This window comes from Lepus europaeus, chromosome 9, assembly GCF_033115175.1.
Source record: "Lepus europaeus isolate LE1 chromosome 9, mLepTim1.pri, whole genome shotgun sequence".
Lineage (NCBI taxonomy): Eukaryota > Metazoa > Chordata > Mammalia > Lagomorpha > Leporidae > Lepus > Lepus europaeus.
The window spans coordinates 22,599,739-22,618,888 of NC_084835.1; the positions used below are offsets into that span (position 1 = coordinate 22,599,739).

Consider the following 19,150-nt stretch of genomic DNA (forward strand, 5'->3'; position numbering starts at 1 on the left):
AGCTTCAACGCCCAGAACTCAGGTGCACCTGGCCCAAGACTCAGACCGCCTGAAGGCAGGCCCTGCTGTCACGCTGCAGCACAGGAGCACCAGGCTCGGCAACTCCCCTGACGGCTCACACGTGTGTCTGTCTGGTGCCTCCCGCACGGCAAACTCGGGCTTCACTCAGGGAGCTCTGGTCATGGCACAGTGAACTTGGTTGTGTGTTTACCGTCCATCATGTGATTCATCCCCTCATTTGCCCCTGAGTATTTCCCTATCCCACTGGGTAAGCTCAGTGGGTACAACCGAATGTGTTCAGGCCTGGAGCTCTGTCTGCACTGACAGGGCCTCATCAGCTGTGTGCTCCCCTCAGGGTCTTCCTTTAGCTGACCTTCTGTCTACAATAGGCAAAAAGGCAAAAGAATGAAGGGCCCTACAAGACTGATGATCACGGTGTACCACAGGGGAGACACGGGGCTGGAGACTCATTTGGTTGGGTGTCCGCTACACTTGGCCCTGCTTCTGTGCTGGCCAACAAATGTTCAGGAATGTTAGTCATCTAGCACCTTTGGAAACCCACCCTGGTGTGAGGATGGCCTGGGTGCTTCTGTACCTGCTACCCACATGAGTTCCTGGCTCCTGGCTTTGAGGGCATTTGGGAAGTGAATCCATGGACAGAAAATCCCTGTCTGTCCTTGTCTATGTTGTTCTGCCATTCAAACAAATAAACCTTAAAATAACAATAATAATAATAATCTGATTTGAAATAATAATAATAATAATCTGATTTAAAAGATGGGAGACTCGTAGAGTAAAAGCCACTTAAGATTAAAAGACATGGATCCATGGGGCTAGTGCTGTGGCGTAACAGGTGAAGCTGCCAACTGCAGTGCTGGCATCCCATATGGGCGCCAGTTCGAGTCCCAGCTGCTCCACTTACAATCCAGCTCTCTGCTGTGGCCTGGGAAGGCAGTGGAGGATGGCCCAAGTGCTTGGGCCCCAGCACCTGTGTGGGAGACCTGGAAGAGGCTCCTGCCCCCCGGCTTCAGATTGGCTCAGCTCTGGCCATCACAGCCAATTGGGGAGTGAACCAGCAGATGGAGAATCTCTCTCTTTTTCTCTCTCTCCCTCTCTCTCTCTGCCTCTCCTTCTCTGTGTAACTCTTTCAAATAAAATAAATAAATCTTAAAAAAAAAAAAAAGCGATGGATCCTGGGACTGCCATTGTGGTGCAGCTGGTAAAGCACCCACCTGCGACGCTTGTATCCCATATGGGCACTGGTTTGAGACAGGCTGCTCCACTTTTTCTAATGCGTCTGGGAAAGCAGGAGAAGATGGCTCAAGACCTTGGGCCCCTGCACCCACTTGGGAGACCCAGAGGAGGCTCCAGGCTCCTGGCTTCAGCCTGGCCCAGCCCCAGTCATTGTGTCCATTTAGGGAGTGAAATCATCACATGGAAGACCTCTCTCCCTCTCTCTCTGTGACTCTGCCTTTCAAATAGATAAATAAATAAATCTTTTAAAAAATGAATCTTATATATCATTAGTATGTATTAACATATAGTAATGTATGTATTCAATCTATATTTTAAAGATTCCTTATCTTTTAAACTTATCAAAGTACTTCACAAAGTTCACAGAAATGCATTATTATGAACAAAATACATAATTCTTCGGCCGGCACCGTGGCTTAACAGGCTAATCCTCTGCCTTGCGGCGCCGGCACACCGGGTTCTAGTCCCGGTCAGGGCACCGATCCTGTCCCGGTTGCCCCTCTTCCTGGACAGCTCTCTGCTATGGCCCGGGAAGGCAGTGGAGGATGGCCCAAGTCCTTGGGTCCTGCACCCGCATGGGAAACCAGGAGAAGCACCTGGCTCCTGCCTTTGGATCAGCGCATCACGCCGGCCGCAGCGGCCATTGGAGGGTGAACCAACAGCAAAAAGGAAGACCTTTCTCTCTGTCTTTCTCTCACTATCCACTCTGCCTGTCAAAAACAAAACAAAACAAAACAAAAACAAACAAACAAAAAAAAACAACCATAATTCTTTTTTTTGTTTTTTCTAAAAGCAGAACATCCAGGTCTCTTCCAACCCTTGGAGCTGGGATTCTCTCTCTCTCTTTTTTTATTTTAAAGATTTATTTATTGGGGCCGGTGCTGTGGTGCAGCAGGTTAACACCCTGGGCTGAAGCACCGGCATCCCATATGGACACCGGTTCTAGTCCAGGCTGCTTCTCTTCTGATCCAGCTCTCTGCTACAGCCTGGCAAAGCCATAGAAGATGGCCCAAGTCCTTGGGCCCCTGCACTTATGTGGGAGACCCGGAAGAAGCTCCTGGTTCCTGGCTTCAGATCAGCGCAGGTCCAGCAGTTGCAGCCATCTGGGGAGTGAACCAGCAGATGGAAGACCTTTCTTTATGTCTCTACCTCTCTCTGTAACTCTGCCTTTCAAATAAATAAAATAAATCTTTTTATTTATTTGAAAAGCACAGTTATGGAGAGGCAGAGGCAGAGAGAGAGAGAGAGGTCTTCCATCTGCTGGTTCATTCCCCAGATGGCCGCAATGGCCAGAGCTAGGCTGATCCAAAACTAGGAGCCAGTAGCTTCTTCTAGCTCTCCCACATGGATGGAGGGGCCAAAGCACTTGAGCCATCTTCTACGGCTTTTCCAGGCCACAACAGACATTATCTGCTACTCCACAGTGCAAGTCTGTACATAATTCTTAAAACTTTTTCTAACAAAAATTTATTTTACATTCCATTTTCTATGAAATTCTTTTTTTAAAGACATTTATTTATTTGAAAGGCAGAGCTACATAGAGAAAGGGAGATACAAAGAGATCTTCCATCTGCTGCTCCATCAGGTCTCTGACAAGGGAGCCAGAGGCCCAACTACTCAGGCCAACTTCCAATACATTCCCAGGCACATGCAGGGGATGGTGCAGTGGCTCAGTGGATAAAGCTACTACCTGCAGAGCCAGCATCTCATATAGGTGCTGGTTCAAGTCCCAGCTGCTTCACTTCCAATCCAGCTCACTGCAAATGAGCCAGGGAAAGCAGTGGAAGATGGCCCAAGTCCTGGGGCCCCTGCACCCATGACAGACTGGGAAGAAGCTCCTGGCTTCCGTCTGGCCCAGCTCCAGCTACTGTGGCCATTTGGAGAGTGAACCAGCTGATGGAAGTCACCTCCTCACCCTTCTCTCCCTCTCTGTAACTCTGCTTTTCAAATAAATAGATAAATCTAAGGAAAGGAGAGGGGAGGGGAGGGGAGGGGAAGGAAAAAGGAAAAGGAAGGGAAAGGGAAAGGGAGGGAGGAAGGAAGGAAGGAAGGAAGGAACGAATGAACGAACGAACTAGGACTCAACTTGATATCCCTACCGGGTGCTAGTGTTGCAGGTACCACAATGTGTAACTCTTTCTTTTTCTTTTCTTTTCTTTTTTTTTTTTTTTTTGACAGGCAGAGTTATAGACAGTGAGAGAGAGACAGAGAAAAAGGTCTTCCTTCTGCTGGTCCACTCCCCAAATGGCCGCTACAGCCGACACTGCGCCGATCCAAAGCCAGGAGCCAGGTGCTTCTTCCTGGTCTCCCATGTGGGTGCAGGGCCCAAGCACTTGGGCCATCCTGCACTGGACTCCCGGGCCACAGCAGAGAGCTGGAGAGAACCCGGCGCCCATATGGGATGCTGGCACTGCAGGCGGAGGATTAACCAAGTGAGCCATGGCGCCGGCCCCAACTCTGACTTTCAAATAAATAAATCTTTAACCCAAAAAAAAAAAAAATTATTTAAAAAAAAAAAAGCCACAACAACCCAAGATTGGGCATAACAATAGTAAGTAAGCTGGATAAAAGGTATACTGAGTTCATCTTGCTGTTTTCTCTATTTTTCTGTGTGTGAAAATTCCCACAATAAGAGTTTAAGAAAGTATAAGTGGGCCCCACTCACTTAACAAGTACTGCTCTCTTGGATGCAGCCATCCCCTTAGGCAGGTAGAGAGGACTCTACACAATCCACCGCTGCATGGCTTCCCCACCCCCCCCCTCCCCTGGCCACCTGCAGCCACTCACACTCAGGGCTCAGGGAACCACATGCTGCTTCTCTAGCTGAAAATGTGTAATTCCTCTCAGCTGGCCCAGTGTCCAGCCCTCTCCTCAGGGACATCAGAGAGCTAGCAGGAGCCATGCCCATCCCTGTCTGGCCTCTTAGTACACAAGCAAGGAGCGTGCCAGCCCCCTCTCCTATGCCTTTCCCAGGCAGCTCCGCTGGTGTGTGAGCACCTGTAGATACCAACGCATGCTGAAAGGAGCTGCCAACAGGTCTTAGCCACCCTGCAAGGGGCAAGCGGAATCAAAACCACCACGAGACCTACTACTGGGCCCAGCTATCGAAGAAGCCAACTGGACCAACTGACCCACCCCTCCCCTTCTCTCTCCTGAGGGCTTCCTGGCTCTCATCAAGAGGCTGTCCCTGTGCGTGTGTGTGGGGGGGGGTGCTTCAGGAACACTAATTAGCACCGAGCTCCACGCCTCACACCCAGCGCTAACTGCAGAGCTCCTGGGTGTGTGGGGGTGGGGGTAGGACTGGCAGCCGCTCAGTCTGCACAGCAGGCCCCTGATTTAAACTGTCCTTTGCTTTCTTGTTTTTAAACATTAAAAAAAAAAAAAGATTTTATATCCTTGAAAAGCAGAGAAACAGAGAAACGGAAAGATACAGAGAGATCTTTCATCTGCTGGTCCATTCCAAAATGGCTGGGGCTGGGCCACACTGAAGCTAGGACCAAGGAGCTTCTTTCAGGTCTCCCCATGTGGGTACAGGGACCCAAGCACTTAAGTCACTTCTGCTGCTTTCCCAGGAGCATTAGCAGGAAGTTGAATTGGAACTGGAGCAGCTAGGACTCAAACCAGTACCCATATGGGAAGCCAGGGCTGCAGGCCACAGTTTAACCCACTACATCACACAGGCATTTGGCACAGTGGTTCAGACACTGCTTGGGGCACCTGCGTCCTATATTAGCGTGCCTGTATTTGAGTCCCACCTCTACTTCCAGTCCAGCTTCTTCTGAGTGCACAGCCTGCAAAGCATCAGAAGATGGCCCAAGTATTTGGGCCCCTGCCACCCACAGGGAAGACTGGAATGGAGTTCCTGGCTCCCGGCTTTGGACAATGTCCAGGCATTTGTGGAAATATGAGAAATAAACCAGCAGAAGAAAGATCTCTGTCCATATCTGTCTCTGTGTTCCAAATAAATAAATAAATTTTTTTAAAAAGTTGCTCTCTTCAGGTGATCCCATACCAGGCTCGCTTACGTCTGGCTGGACACACTCCTTCCTGCTGAGTGCAGAGTGCAGAGTGCCGTTTCTGCCCAGGCCGAGAGCTGCTCGGATTCCTGGAGGCAATCAGGAAGGGAGGATAGGCATGGTGCGGAGCATGTGGAAGGGATGCTGGACAGCCAGTCCTCACGACAGAACTGCTAGGGTGGTCGCAGCCCTGGGCAGAATGGCCTGACCACTGAGCGAATGGGGGTGGGGAGTTGGGGGACAAGGTTCAAACATAAAAAAAGGAAAGAATGAAGAAAAGATAACAAGAACACTCCAGTTCGGGATAGCAGGAGGAGGCAAACGGACCCAAGAGAAACTAAGTCAGGACAGGCTCTCTGTCCCTGAGGGCTGGGAAGAGAAGCAGTGGGGTTGCGGATGGCTCAGTAATGAGCCCGGCCCAGGGCTGCAGAGTACTGCTCGCCTGGCCCACAGTCACAGGGACAAGAGGGAAATGCACAGGGTATGCTGGACACACCAAGTGACACTGATGACACTCTGCTGGTCTCTCCCTAGACCAGAACTCTGCTGTGAGCTGTGTTCGCAACAGACTGGACAGCCAGCACAAACAGCACAAGGGTTTTTGGATGGAAGTGGGGAGGTGACGAATAAACAAGTGGAAAAGAAAAAGAAATGGGGGAAAAGGGAGAAAATAGGGAGAGAACAAAAGAAAGATCAGAAAAAGGAGAAAAAAGAGAAGCAAGGAGGGACCAGTGTTGTGGCACAACAGATTAAGCCACTGCTTAATGGCATCTCATTGGAGAGCGAGATTGAGTCTTGGCTGTTCTGCTTCCTGCTAAGGCATCTGGGAAGGCAGGGGAAGACGGCCCAAGTACTCGGGCTCCTGCTACCCATGTGGGAGACCTGGATGCAGTTCCCTAGACAGACCTGGCTGTTGTGACCACTCGGGAGTGAACTAGCCCACAGTAGATCTCTCTGTCACTCTGCCTTTCAGATAAATACATGCACAAATCTTCAAGAAAGGGGGGAGGGGAGAATAACCAGAATGTAGGGAAGTAAGTCATGGGTAGGGAGAGAAAGATGGATTCTCTGACCTCATGATGGCAGCAATGCAAGGATGAGCTTGGACAGAGCCAGGCATCTGTCTCTGAGTAGACTCCGCTGGTGCCACACGGGCATGCAGACAGATACGTGTATCCCAAGAATGGACTCAAGACAGGCCTCGGCCTGCTGCTGACTGCTTGCCCTCTCACTAGGTCTCAACACAGCTGGGAAAACCCCAAGCTTCCCATCCATGTGGGTGAGAGCAGGCAGTATCCCCAGGCTGCTGTCTAGGGGCTCAGTAGAAACACCTAGTCCAAACGCATCCAGCACCAAACCAAGATCCCCCTCATTGTGCCAGACTGCTTTTCAGATGGTCCACTTCCCAGTGCACCCCTCAGTGGACTATGCCTTGGAGGCCAGCTGGCCGGAGCTTATACTTACATTACCACCTCCAGGGACATGCTTAATATTGTCCTTGGAACCACACTTGGACTGAATATGGCTGTAGCTCACTTTTTTCGAGACTATCTGGACCTGGAGTGTTAGAGAACAGAAAAAAACAACACAAAGGGAGGACTGGTTAGATTTGACACAGGACAGGTAGACAGTCCACACATGACCACAATGACCAACAAAGGGTGTTGTTAAACCTCCACCCCACCGTCCACAGTGTAAGTGCAGAAGAAACAGGAAAAGGAATTTGAAAGAGCAAGAAAAGGAGTGAAACAAGACAAACACCACAGGACAGAGGAGTTGTGCACAGGTGCTCCACGGGTGTCATCACTGCTCCCTGCAAGACCCAGACACCCACTTAGGCACAGCCCCACCTTTTCATCTTGCCCCGTCCCCATGAGCTGAGCAAAGCATCCTTGGTTCCTTTCTGCAAGGGTTCTGGATCATCTGGGCCTGTGCTCACCTGAAGAGGGCAACTCTCTAGAGACTAGGGCCTGGCAATCTGCAGCCAGATCCACCCTTGGAAGCAAAGGCTGCTCTGACAGGTACTGGACAGCTGCCAACAGCACACAAATCTGACACTGAGAGGAAAAAAGGACGTTGCTCACGTACAATGCAAATGGACACAGTCATGGGACGCCAGCGCAGGTACAGACCCAGTCACAGCAGCTTCCAAACGGCTCATTCAGCACACGGCCTGAGCAAGCACAACACAGGAAACCAGAAGTGCACCTAGACCTATTTTTGATTCGAGGGTAAAATAATTTGAGCCAAATCGCATGCCCTTTGAGTTTCACAGGAAAGAGAAGAGATGCTGGGTAGAGCTTCAATGACGCATAATCACACCGCACTGTACTAACACTCTCCTGGAGCTGAGCAACTCAACTGGAACCTGGCTGGAACCAAGAAGTCTCCCTGTACCACCTGCAGAAGGAACAGTTAAGAGCTTCCCTCCTTCCTTTGCTTCAGGGCTAGAGGCTCTCTGCCAATGATGCGGCCCCAGACCAAAGAGTTCTCAGCTATAAAGAACGCAGCCTTAGAAAGGTTAACTCGTTGCATTCCTTATCATTTCTTGCCTTTTTTGCAACTTGAATGATGAATAATTGGGTAGCAAATCACTTCCTAATGAGGCTTGGTCTGAGCCAGAGGCCTCCTGGCCCTCTAGTGATCACTAGAAGCTACGGAGCTCCTTCTTCACCCCCACCCCCACACTGTGCCAGCTCCTTGGGCAGAGACCTGCTATCCCGGTCCCTAAGGGTTAGTTCAGGCTTCTCTGGTAGCTCTTGATCAGAGGCCCACCTGCCGGCCACAGCTGAGGAAAGAGGGTGCCCCACACAGGCAGGAGCCCAACTCCATGGTGTGAAAGCAAAAGGAAAGAACCCAGAGTTCCAGCTCCCCCTGCCTTCCAGCTGACGCTGCATTCCCCACACTGAGTGTGTTTTTACTGGGAATGAGCATCCTCACCCTCGGTGAACAGGTGGCCTAGGGACCAGGGCAAGCTCTCTCCACACAGCTGATCAGGAGAGGGGTCTTCTGGTTCAGATTAGACGATGGACAAGAACCACTGCCATGTCTTAGGAGGAAGAACCTGAATGTGCACATGGGGTGGGATTCCGATCAAGGTCAGCGTGAAGGCAGTGACTGAGAGTTTTCGGATCCATTTTATCTTGCTCAATATTCACCAAAGGGTTAATGGGCTCCCAAATCTATACACTTTCAGGGTTAATAAAAAAAAAATATGTCCAATGGCTGAGCCATCAAGCACAGAGAAGGGAACACAGGGAAGAAGTAGAAACCAGTTAAGGGCAGGAAAAAAGTGCCATAGAGGGGAAAGTGACTCAGGCTGGAAGAGGAATTTTTACCATCTTTTACCTTCCAGAGGTTAAACCTAAATAAAACTCACTTTCCCAGCAGGCGGTTTCTGTGCACTCGCAATTGGGCCGGCTGCTTTAGTGACTGCACTGGGTTCAGGCTTTCGAGCCGTAGCAGCTGCCTCTGTTTTTTTCTCTACTTTGGCCTGGATGGAGATAAAGGGAGGGCAAATTTCAAACCAAGAGGATGACAGCCCAATGCCAAGGAAGGAAGAAGGCTATGGAGGGGACTGGAGTCCAGGCCAGCCCACCAGACAGGAGCAGGATATCTTTCTTCTAGACACACATTTCCTGGGACACACCAAGCTGGAGATCCTTGAGTGGAGGTCCACAGAGCGAGGAGCTGCAGACCAAATTCCTAGGCCAGCCGGAAGAGATCAGGACACCATTTACAGAGAACAGGCCTCAGGGAGGGCTGAGAAGACCAAATGGATACACCAGAGGCACCACCGCTTACCAAAAGCAACTCTGGGGCTCTCATCCCAGACCGGACCCATCTGTCACCACTGTCTTCTGCATGTTCCAGGTTTCAGCCTTATTTTAACAGTTCTGGACAGCCTAAGCATTCTGTCCTGGACAGCAGTGGTGAGGGTTTGATGCAGCAGATGACATGGGGACTAGTGTGGGGACTTGAACCCTTTCCAATGGACTTTTGCCACCATCACTCCACACAGAGTCCCCATAGTTGCTAACAATAATTCTAGGACTGACACACACTCAGTTGTAAAGCAAACACTGTGGCCTGCTACATGTTTCTCCATCACTGGCTAGTCCTGTGGTTCAGGAAAACCAGGGGCTCACAGCACAACTCATTCTGGCCACAAGAGGACAGTCCTCATTCACACACTCTCTACCCAAATCACATATGGTAGGACTAAGAGGTGTTCACCTTCTGCCTGTTCTGACAGTCACTGTGTGGGTTCAGAACATGAAACACCGGGTTCACGTCCATTGTCTCTTACGCTGCAGAGTCTCTGAGGCCTCCTCTGTTTCTTTTGTAAAGTAGAAGAATCCTTTTGCCATCAAACAAAAACATGAATGCAAACCCAAACAACATACTAAACAGGAACTGCTCTTGACTGAGACAGTGAGAGAAAGCCAGGAGCTCAAGCCGTCCTTTCCCAGCTGCTGAGGCACAAGGCTCAGGTGGAAATCTCCCGCCATCCAGTCTCATGTCCTAACAATCTCCATTCTTTGGTGGCTACATGTGGCAGGTGAAGAGGCCAGAGCTAGCATGCCAAGGACCCCAAGCCCACCGGACCTACCCGGCCTCCTCCAGGCTGATGCTTGATATTTTCCGTGGAGCCCACCTTGGAGCGGACATTCTTCAGATCGGGGGCAGAAGCAGTAGTGGATAGGCGGCTCAGCCTAGGGGCAGAGGAGCTGGGCTTGGCAGAGGTGGGCTTCTTGTCAACAGAAGGAGTCACAGAAGGCCGGGGGGCTGTGGGGATGGTCTTGACTCGAGTGGGAGCCGTTCCTGCTGGGGGTGCTCCAGTGAGAGTGGTACTTTTCTTCACGGAACTGGTGGAGGTGCTCTTAGAACGACTCAAGTCCGCTGCAAAGATAGAGTGAGAGGTAGCATGGCTCAGGGGACAGAGAAAATGGAGCTCTTAAAGTCACAGAACAGGTGAGGGCTCATGTTAGGGTTCCACGAAGGGGCAGAGCAGTGGCATTACCTGGTGCAGACTTTGCAGTCATCTTTCTGACGTCTACAGTTTTCCCCTCAGTCTTGATGGCTGCAGAGACACACACTGACGATTAACCTGACACTGAACAAACTGACCTGCCGGACCACTCTCCCAATGCTGGGATTCATCATTCATTCAACAATTACACAATGTCCACTTTGGAACAGGCACTGTGCTAGTCTTTGGAGGTGTAGCACCAACTGAGTCACATAAAGGCTGCCCTTCAGTAGCAGAATCAGGCTGGGTACTGTGCCTTTTTCTCGCCTACAATCCTGACAATGCCTTCTACATGGCCTTAGAAGTAGGCCATCAATACACGTTCATGTTATTGAATTGCCTGTGTCTTATCATCATGTAAGCCTATGATCACAATGTGCTAGGTGCCAGGGAGTCACAAAGACAGTAAGAGGAAACTCATAAATCCCCTTCACTCAAGACTCTTCTGAGGGGCCGGCACTGTGGCCTAGCATTAGGTAAAGCTGCCACCTGTGGTACCGGCACCCCATACAGGCACCAGGTTTGAGTTCTGGATGCTCTACTTCTGATCCAGCTCCCTGTTAATGCACCGGGGAAAGCAGTGGAAGATGGCCCAAGTGCTTGGGCAAGTGCACCCACGTGGGAGACCTGCAAGAAGCTCCTGGCTTTGGATAGGCCCACTTTGGCTGTTATGGCCATTTTGGGAAGTGAACATGTGGATGGAAGACCCCACCCCATAACTGTGTTTAAAAATAAAAATATTTAAAAAGGAAAAATAAAGAAGATTTTTCTGAATAAACACAATGCTAAGCTCACATGGAGACTAAGGTTTGTTCAATACTAGGCCAACCAGGCTTCTGCTGTTCAATGCATACGCAGGTCTGCATACCTGCTGGGGATGCTGGCTAAAGCTATGGCTGGGACAAAGCCAAGGCCCCATAACTGCTCAGTGGCTCCCAGCGGAGGGAAGCACAGGCAATACTCACTAGTGGGCCTCTTAGGCAGAGGTGCTGGGGGGCTCTTACTGCTTTGCCCAGCTGAAGCAGGAGTGGCAGGTGCTGTGGTTTTTGGAACAGTCTGGGTGCTCTTGGATCCAGGTCTCTGGGCTGGGGCAGAGGCTGGTTTGGTTGGGGATGTCCGCTTCTCAGCAGTCTTTGCCTCTGCAGTGGACTGAAAGTGGGAGGAAGAGCTGCAGGTCAGTAATATCCTAGGAATTCAGGCCAAATGAGGGTTCTATAGAGGCATGCAGCAGACAACAGGGGCTGCTATGGGTTAGGTGGCTACCAACAGCAAAATATCATGGCTCTAATAATAAAGTTCTCCAGACAGAGCCAGCAACTGGCCTTATAGAGGGCTGCATGATCTGGGGTTGGGAAATAGGAAGTTAAACCACCTCTCCCCAACCTGAATCGCTGAGAATACACAGCCCAGGAAAGGATGCAGACACCCTACATAACCTCCACACTGGCCCATGAAAGGGATCAGACAAAGTTAAATAAACACAGGTAAAAAATCCAAAATTGTGTCCAGTCGGAAGCCGCCGTTTTCTGGTTGATAACACACCCATAAAATACTGACCAAATTCAGGTCAGAAGTCTGGACTGCAACCCTAAGACCAGGCTCTCCCTCTGTGTGTTCTCAGACCACTGAGCCTCTCTGAGCTCTGTTTTTTCATCTGGATAAAGGAAGTCAGAAGAGGTCATTGCTGAGGCCCAGCTTTGATAGTATGGGACGCTGGGGAACAGAGGATGGGAAGCCAACAGCACAGGGATGATGAGAAGGGGCACGACTAACGACAGGAGCCACAAGGAGCACCAGCCCCAAGCCAGGGACTGAGAGCAGAAGGGGAGAAGCTTCTCAAGGGGAGCTAAGTTGCCTCCAGGTCATTCTAGTGTGAACTCTAAGGCTGGAATCAGGGAGCCTGGGTGTGCGGTCTCCCTCACATTTTCCACGCTAGCACCATCCTTCAGACGACAGGCTGCTGGCTGCATCAAGCTGCAGAAACAGCCTGCACTCATACCCAGAGTTATTCTGCTGTTTCTCAGTTTGTATTTCCTCCCTTGCCAGAATCATAAATCTAGTTATTTCTTTTTTCTGAACGGGTTTTTCTCCTTCTCAGTTTGCTTCTATAAATCTTTCTACCGAAATAAGGACCAGAATGACATCATCAGACATTTTAGTTTCTATCAATCTCTCAAAATGTTTCCATCTGTTTCTTATCTACAGGACAAAAACCATAATAGTTGTAACGCATATCCCCTCTCTAGCTTAGCTGTATCTTAAAGGTGCTGCCGAAAGAGCTGTGTGGAAAAAAGCCACTGTGATGGTATCTCAAAAGTCTATGGAAAAAATGGAGTTAAATGTTAAATTTGTTTAAGTACAAACAACTCTGAAACTCATTTATAGTTTTTTCATAGTATGTATTTCCACGAACTTTCTGAAGACCACTTGTCAAACCAGGGTTCACAGGGCCCCTGAGTGCCAGCACTGGCCTCAGATCCAAACTCAAACACTGGCTCTGCCACTTAGCAGCATGGGTCCTTCGGAAGGTTATCTGATGGAGCTTAAGCTTTCTCTCTTATGTAGAAAGGAAGAGACTGGTCTCCTCCACATGAGGGGCTGAGCACCTCCCCTTCTCCTGCCACCTTCTCCTCCCCCCACTAGAAGCCAATGCTAAGTAAGCTTCAAGAAGAACCAGCCACCACGGCTCCAACCACCTTCCCTGCACCCTCACATTCAAAGAAACTGCTCTCTAAAGTTCAACAGAAGCAGCCAACTGGGTGAATGAGAGAAAGCTTTGAGATTTTATAAACCATAACCTCTGATAGGACTTGTTAGTTTCTTGGCTAGAGTTTTCATCTAGACTACAATTCTTAGATCCCACTGCTTGCCTTTAAAAGGTTAAATTACAATACTGACATTTAACACAGGAAACTATTTCCCACCGTGAATTTTAGGAGTACTATCAAGCTGACCTAAAGCCCCTTCTTAAATCAAACAAAATGTTAAGGAAGGTAGCCATGACCTCCACCCACCCTCTCCTCCTGGAACAATTCTATAAAGCTAATGCTGCTCCAAATGGGAAGTTTCTGGGCAATAATGTAGTCCAATAAGAGGCAGCCTAATGCCAAAGCAAGGTGAGTTATTGCATGATGCTGGAACATGCTGAGACCAGTTGGAACAGCTCGCTTACACTGCTACTACGGTAATGGGTAAAATTCACTTCTGTAGGATGATTAATGAGAAAGACAAAGAACTGAAGTTGATGTAGGAATTATACTGAAAAAGCATATTTGATTAGTACGTGGAGCAGTGAAACTGGTTAACAAGTGCTTCAGTAGGTTAAGGGTAAGAACAGTGGAGACAGACGGAGGAACCAAAGTAGATGAAATATCACCTCCAACCAGGGAAGGGAAAGGTAAAAAGAATAAAAGGGTTTCCAAGTGCTACGGGTGCCATCAAGGGGGCGCCAAACTGACTGTTCAAATTACGCTTCCCCTTGTCCCAATTCCACCTGTCTGATTCCACTGTCTGGTACCAACAAGAGTCTATCTGACACTCAGGGAAAATCTTCCCTGGTACTTGGGTGACTACTTACCTTCAGCTTCACGTCTCTTGCAGGTAAGATGGAAGGCCTGGCAGTGGTGGCAGCAGGGCGTTTGGGTGGGGCAGCTGGTACTAAGCCTGAAGCAAGGCTCATGGGTTTTTTATTCGTCCCACCAGTGGTGGTGGGAGCTGGCTGCTTAGGGAGAGAAGTGGGCTGTGTTTTGGCTTTCGATGTTGAAGTCTTTGCAGGTTGAGTGGTGGCCAAAGGCTTTAGGTTGGTTGTTGTTTTTTTAATTTTTTATTTTAAAATTTTAAAGACCAACGTCAAACACACAGACAAGAATAAAAACAAATTAAAATAAAGTATAAATTGCACAATTCAAAGTAAAATTATAAGCAATGAGGATAGATGCAACTGAAAATTAGCACTTCTTTCTTCTGAGCTCAGAAAACAGTGAATTAACTCCAAGACGGATATAAAGAAAGTTAGGATTTTTTTTCTTAATTACCGTGCCACAAATTCCAGCAATTTGGCACCTGAAGATTTAAATTCAGTAACAGCTTTATATACTTAACTTCTGGTGGCTGCAGTAATTCTATACAGAAAATCCTCAGCAGGTGACACAGCCATTATGACTATAAGCCTGGGGCGGCAACACCAGCACATCCTAAGTGTGGCACCTGAACACTGCAGTAAGAGCCAGTATCTGAAGCTACACTCTACCTTCAAACTCGGCATTCCCTTTTCAGGAATGCAGAATTCAGAATCGATTTCAGAGGACTTCTGCATTGTCCTTTCTGCTGTCATTAAGGGAGGCAGAAACGACCTCTACAGAACATTCTGACAGATACACAATAGGGTCAAAGCAAAGATTTTAAAGTTTTGGGTTAGGCTACTGTGGTAAAATGGGAACATATGATACTTTCTAAGTCCCTCCAAACTTGAAGACAGACTCATAACAGCTCAGAAAACAAGAAGTTTCACTCACGATTCAAGCAATAATAGAAAATGCTGTTTTTTAAAAATCACCGCACTGGAAGATAATCAGCATTTGGGCACCTACCTTTGCCTTCTTCTCTGGGCTTGGTGGGAGCTCCTTGCTTGGTGGGGTGGTGATGTCATTTCCGGTCACGCTCACAGCAGGCCGTCCTTCATCTGGTCGGGTTATTCCTAAGTGGGGTGAGTGGGAATTATTCTAGGTGAATGCTTTTCATAACCATATTGAAAACGCAAGGCTTAGCAGAGACAGACCACTACCTAGCACCTCATTCTGAGTAAGTCCAAAGGGTTGTGCTGCTGAAACTTGGACAAGATGCCCAAGTTCTCATTGTGATGCAGGATAGTTTCAGATTCCAGAGATTCAGGGAGTTTGTCCCTGTGGAGAAGCGATCTCAATGGGATTTGCACAAATAATCAGTGGAAGGAAATGGCCTTTAAAGTGTGGTTTCCTTTCCCTGCAGATAAGCAAAAAGCAAACCACTAGCTCTCGGAATACAAGAGACAAAAATCTCTTCTAGCGTGTCTATCTCTTGGAATAAAGGTTTCTGAGAGATGGAGTAACAGCCAGAAGATCACTCAATGTCCTCCCCTTACTTCCTCTCCCTGTAAAGAACCACTTTATGGAGGATGTGAGATTAACTTGCTCTAGATCTAGCAGTGACCCAGATTTCCAACAAGGCTGAGGGGACCCAGGGAACCAAATCCAGGGCCAGAAATAAAATCTACTGTCACAGGCTGCATAGCTTCCCCTCTGTGGAAAGCTTTCTATGGACTTGGACCTGAAAGCCTTAAAAGGCCATGCAATTTGTAATCTTGGTGGGAAGGCCTTTCTAACACAAAATCCATAAGCCACAAAAGCTAAGTTTGACTAAAGAAAAATAATGAACTTCAATATGACCAAAAAACAAAAACAAAAAAAGAACTAAATTAAAAAGTCAAATGACAAATAGGAAATTTTTTTTTTTTTTTTTTTTTTTAAAAGACAGGCAGAGTGGACAGTTGAGAGAGAGAGAAGAGAGAAAGGTCTTCTTTTTCCGTTGGTTCACCCTCCAATGGCCGCCGCAGCCGGCGCACTGTGCTGATCCGAAGCCAGGAGCCAGGTGCTTCTCCTGGTCTCCTATGTGGGTGCAGGGCCCAACGACTTGGGCCATCCTCCACTGCACTCCCAGGCCACAGCAGAGAGCTGGACAGGAAGAGGAGCAACTGGGACAGAATCCGGCGCCCTCACTGCGACTAGAACCTGGTGTGCCGGCGCCACAGGTGGAGGATTAGCCTATTAAGTCACAGCGCCGGCCAAAAAATTACTCTTACAAACCATTAAGTCCTATAAAGGCCAACCATATATTAGAAAAATGATCAAACCATAGTTAATATCAAAATACAAATGTCTTGAAAATGTAAAAATGTTTGATCTTAAGTATAACAAGAGAAATGAAAACACACTGCCATTTTTAACTAACACATTGTCAAAACTCTTGAAATTTAAAAGAACCACAGGGGACAACATGGAGAAGTACACTGTTGGAAGTGTGTGAACTGGTGCAATCCACAGGCAGGGTAGTCTGGCAGCGCTTGTATAGAGTACTATTGCAGAAATCCAACTCACAGATGGATCTCCACACCTGCAAAGCGCCAAACATGCACGGTTCATCACTAGAGCACTGGACTACCAAGGGCTGAGGAACTGAAGTCTGCTAATATACAAAACTGGTTAAATTATGAATGAGTTATTATTGTAATCCTTGGATCTGAAGAAACAAAGCACAGATAAACTCTCTTGTGGCTGGATATGGAATGATCTCTACTAAGTTAAAGAAACAAAAATGCAAGGTGTGTAAAAGCAGTATGTAAACCATGAAGCTATGTGTGTAGAAAAGAGATGGGGGAAATAAACCATTGTGATTACACACATATATGTATTTTAGAAGAATCTTTGGAAATATCACAGTGAAACTTGGGTTGAATACCCTGCTCTGGCCCCGAGCTTCTGGCTAATGCAGGCCCTGGTATGCAGCAGTGATGGCCCAAGTAATTGGGTTCTTGCCACATACACAGGAGTGCTGGACTGAGTTCCCAAGCTGAGTTCTCCAGCTTTGTCCCTAACTGTTCAGGGCATTCAGGAAATAAATCAGCAGATGGGAGTGTTCTTTCTCTCTGTCCACCTGTCTCTTTCTGCTTCTCAAATAAGTGAATTAAAAAGAAAGTTTAAAAGCTTTTTGAGAGATAATTATAGATTCACAGAAAGTTACACAGAAATGTCATCTTGCATAACTACCGTATGCCATCAAAACCAGGGAACTGACACAGTACAGTCCACAGAGCTTATTCAGAGGCCTCCAGTCTTACATGTACTCATTTGTGAGTGTACAGTTCTGTGTAATTTTAACACATAAGTAGTTTTGTATAATCACTAACAACTATCAAGACACACAACTGTTTAATCACCACAGGGCCTCCCTTCATATTATTACATTATAGCCACACCCAGCTCACCCCCTTTTCCAGGGAAGCTTTAATGTAGTAAAGTCTTAATGTGGTCTCCATCTTTATAGCAACATCTAACTACACACACACACACACACACACTAGCAGAGTTAGAGAGAGGAGAGACAGAAAGACAGACATCTTCTATCTATTGGTTCACTCCCCCAAATGGCCCCAATGACCAGGGTTTGGCCAGTAAAAACCAGGATCTTGGAACTCTATCTGCATTTCTCACAGGTTGGCAGGGGCCCAAGCACTTAGGCCATCTTCAGCTGCCTTCCCAGGTGCATTAGCAGGGAGCTGGATTGGAAGTGGAGTTAGCTGAGACTTGAACTGGTGCCCATATGCGATGCCAATGTTATAGGTGGAGAAATAACCCTCTGTGCCACAATACCAGCCCCTTTACTTTTACTTTTTTTTTTTAAGATTTATTTATTTGAAAGGTAGAGCTACAGAGAGGCAGAAGAAGAGAGAGCCTTCCATCTGCTAGTTTACTCCCCAGATGGCCACAAAAGCCGGAGCTGCATCAATCCAAACCCAGGAGCAAGGAGCTTCTTCCAGATCTCCCATGCAGGTGCAGGAACCCAGGCCATAGCAGAGAGCTGGATCCAGAAATGGAGCAGCCGGGACTTGAACCGGTGCCAATATGGGATGCCAACACTGCAAATGGTAGCACTCCCATTAAGCCACAGCACTGGCCCCAGCCCCTTTTCTTAGGGGAAGAGTAATCAGTTTCTCACCATGGGCATGATGTTAGCTGCACATTTTCTGTAGATGTCCTTTGTCAAGTTGGGAAAGATTTTCAGTTAGATGAGAGCTTTCTCATGAATGTTGGGTATTATTGAATGCTTTTTTGATTATAGAGCCAGCCTAGAATAAATTCTATTTGTATATTGTATATAATCCTTTTTATATATTGCTGGATGTGATTTGCTAATATTGTTAGGAATTCTTGCATCTAAGCTCTTAAGGGATACTGTCTGAAATTTTCTTTTTGTACTGTCCTTGTCCGATTTTGGTATAGGGATAATACTGACCTTATAAAATGAGGGTTTTTGTTTTGTTTTGTTTTGACAGGCAGAGTGGATAGTGAGAGAGAGAGAGAGAGAGAGAGAGAGAAAGGTCTTCCTTTTGCCGCCGGTTCACCCTCCAATGGCCGCTGCGGACGGGGCGCTGCACTGATCCAAAGGCAGGAGCCAGGTGCTTCTCCTGGTCTCCCATGCGGGTGCAGGGCCCAAGCATTTGGGCCATCCTCCACTGCACTCCCAGGCCATAGCACAGAGCTGGCCTTGGAAGAGGGGCAACCGGGACAGAATCCGGTGCCCCATCCAGGATTAGAACCTGGTGTGCTGGCGCCACTAGGCGGAGGATTAGCCTGTTGAGCCATGGCACCGGCCTAAAATGAGTTATTTAATGTTAACTCTCCTTTTGTTTTCTAGAAGAGAGTATATAAAATTGGTGTTAATTATTCTTTAAATGTATGGTAACTTTTTCCTGTGAAACCATCTGGGCAGGGAACTGTTTTCAAGAGCTCTATAACTATAAATTAAACTTCCTTAATGGTTACCCAGGTTATCTATTTAATTTGGGCTGAGTTTTGGTAATTTGTTTTTCAAGGAAGTGGTCTATTTCATCTGGGTTGTTAGTTTGTAAAAATAAAGTTCTTTCTAGTATTCCCTCCCTCATTATCCTGGCAATAGCAATGCAATATCATGTTATTAGTGATTTGTACCTTCTATCTTTTTATCTTTGTCAATTTATCAATTTTATTGATGATTTTAAAGAGCCATATTTTGGTTTAATTGCTTTTCTTTGCTATTTTCTGGTTTACAATTTCAC

At 47.6% G+C, this 19,150-nt stretch overlaps 1 protein-coding gene across 1 annotated transcript in view; it reads right to left on the reverse strand.

Annotated features, from left to right (window-relative positions):
- The window catches only part of MAP4 (microtubule associated protein 4), a 183,612-nt gene that overhangs the window by 5,460 nt on the left and 159,002 nt on the right, over positions 1–19,150 (reverse strand). Inside the window, 7 exon segments of the mRNA XM_062200753.1 lie at positions 6,735–6,827; positions 8,650–8,763; positions 9,883–10,172; positions 10,294–10,353; positions 11,268–11,451; positions 13,880–14,095; positions 14,892–14,998. Of these exon segments, the coding sequence (XP_062056737.1) occupies positions 6,735–6,827; positions 8,650–8,763; positions 9,883–10,172; positions 10,294–10,353; positions 11,268–11,451; positions 13,880–14,095; positions 14,892–14,998 (1,064 nt within the window).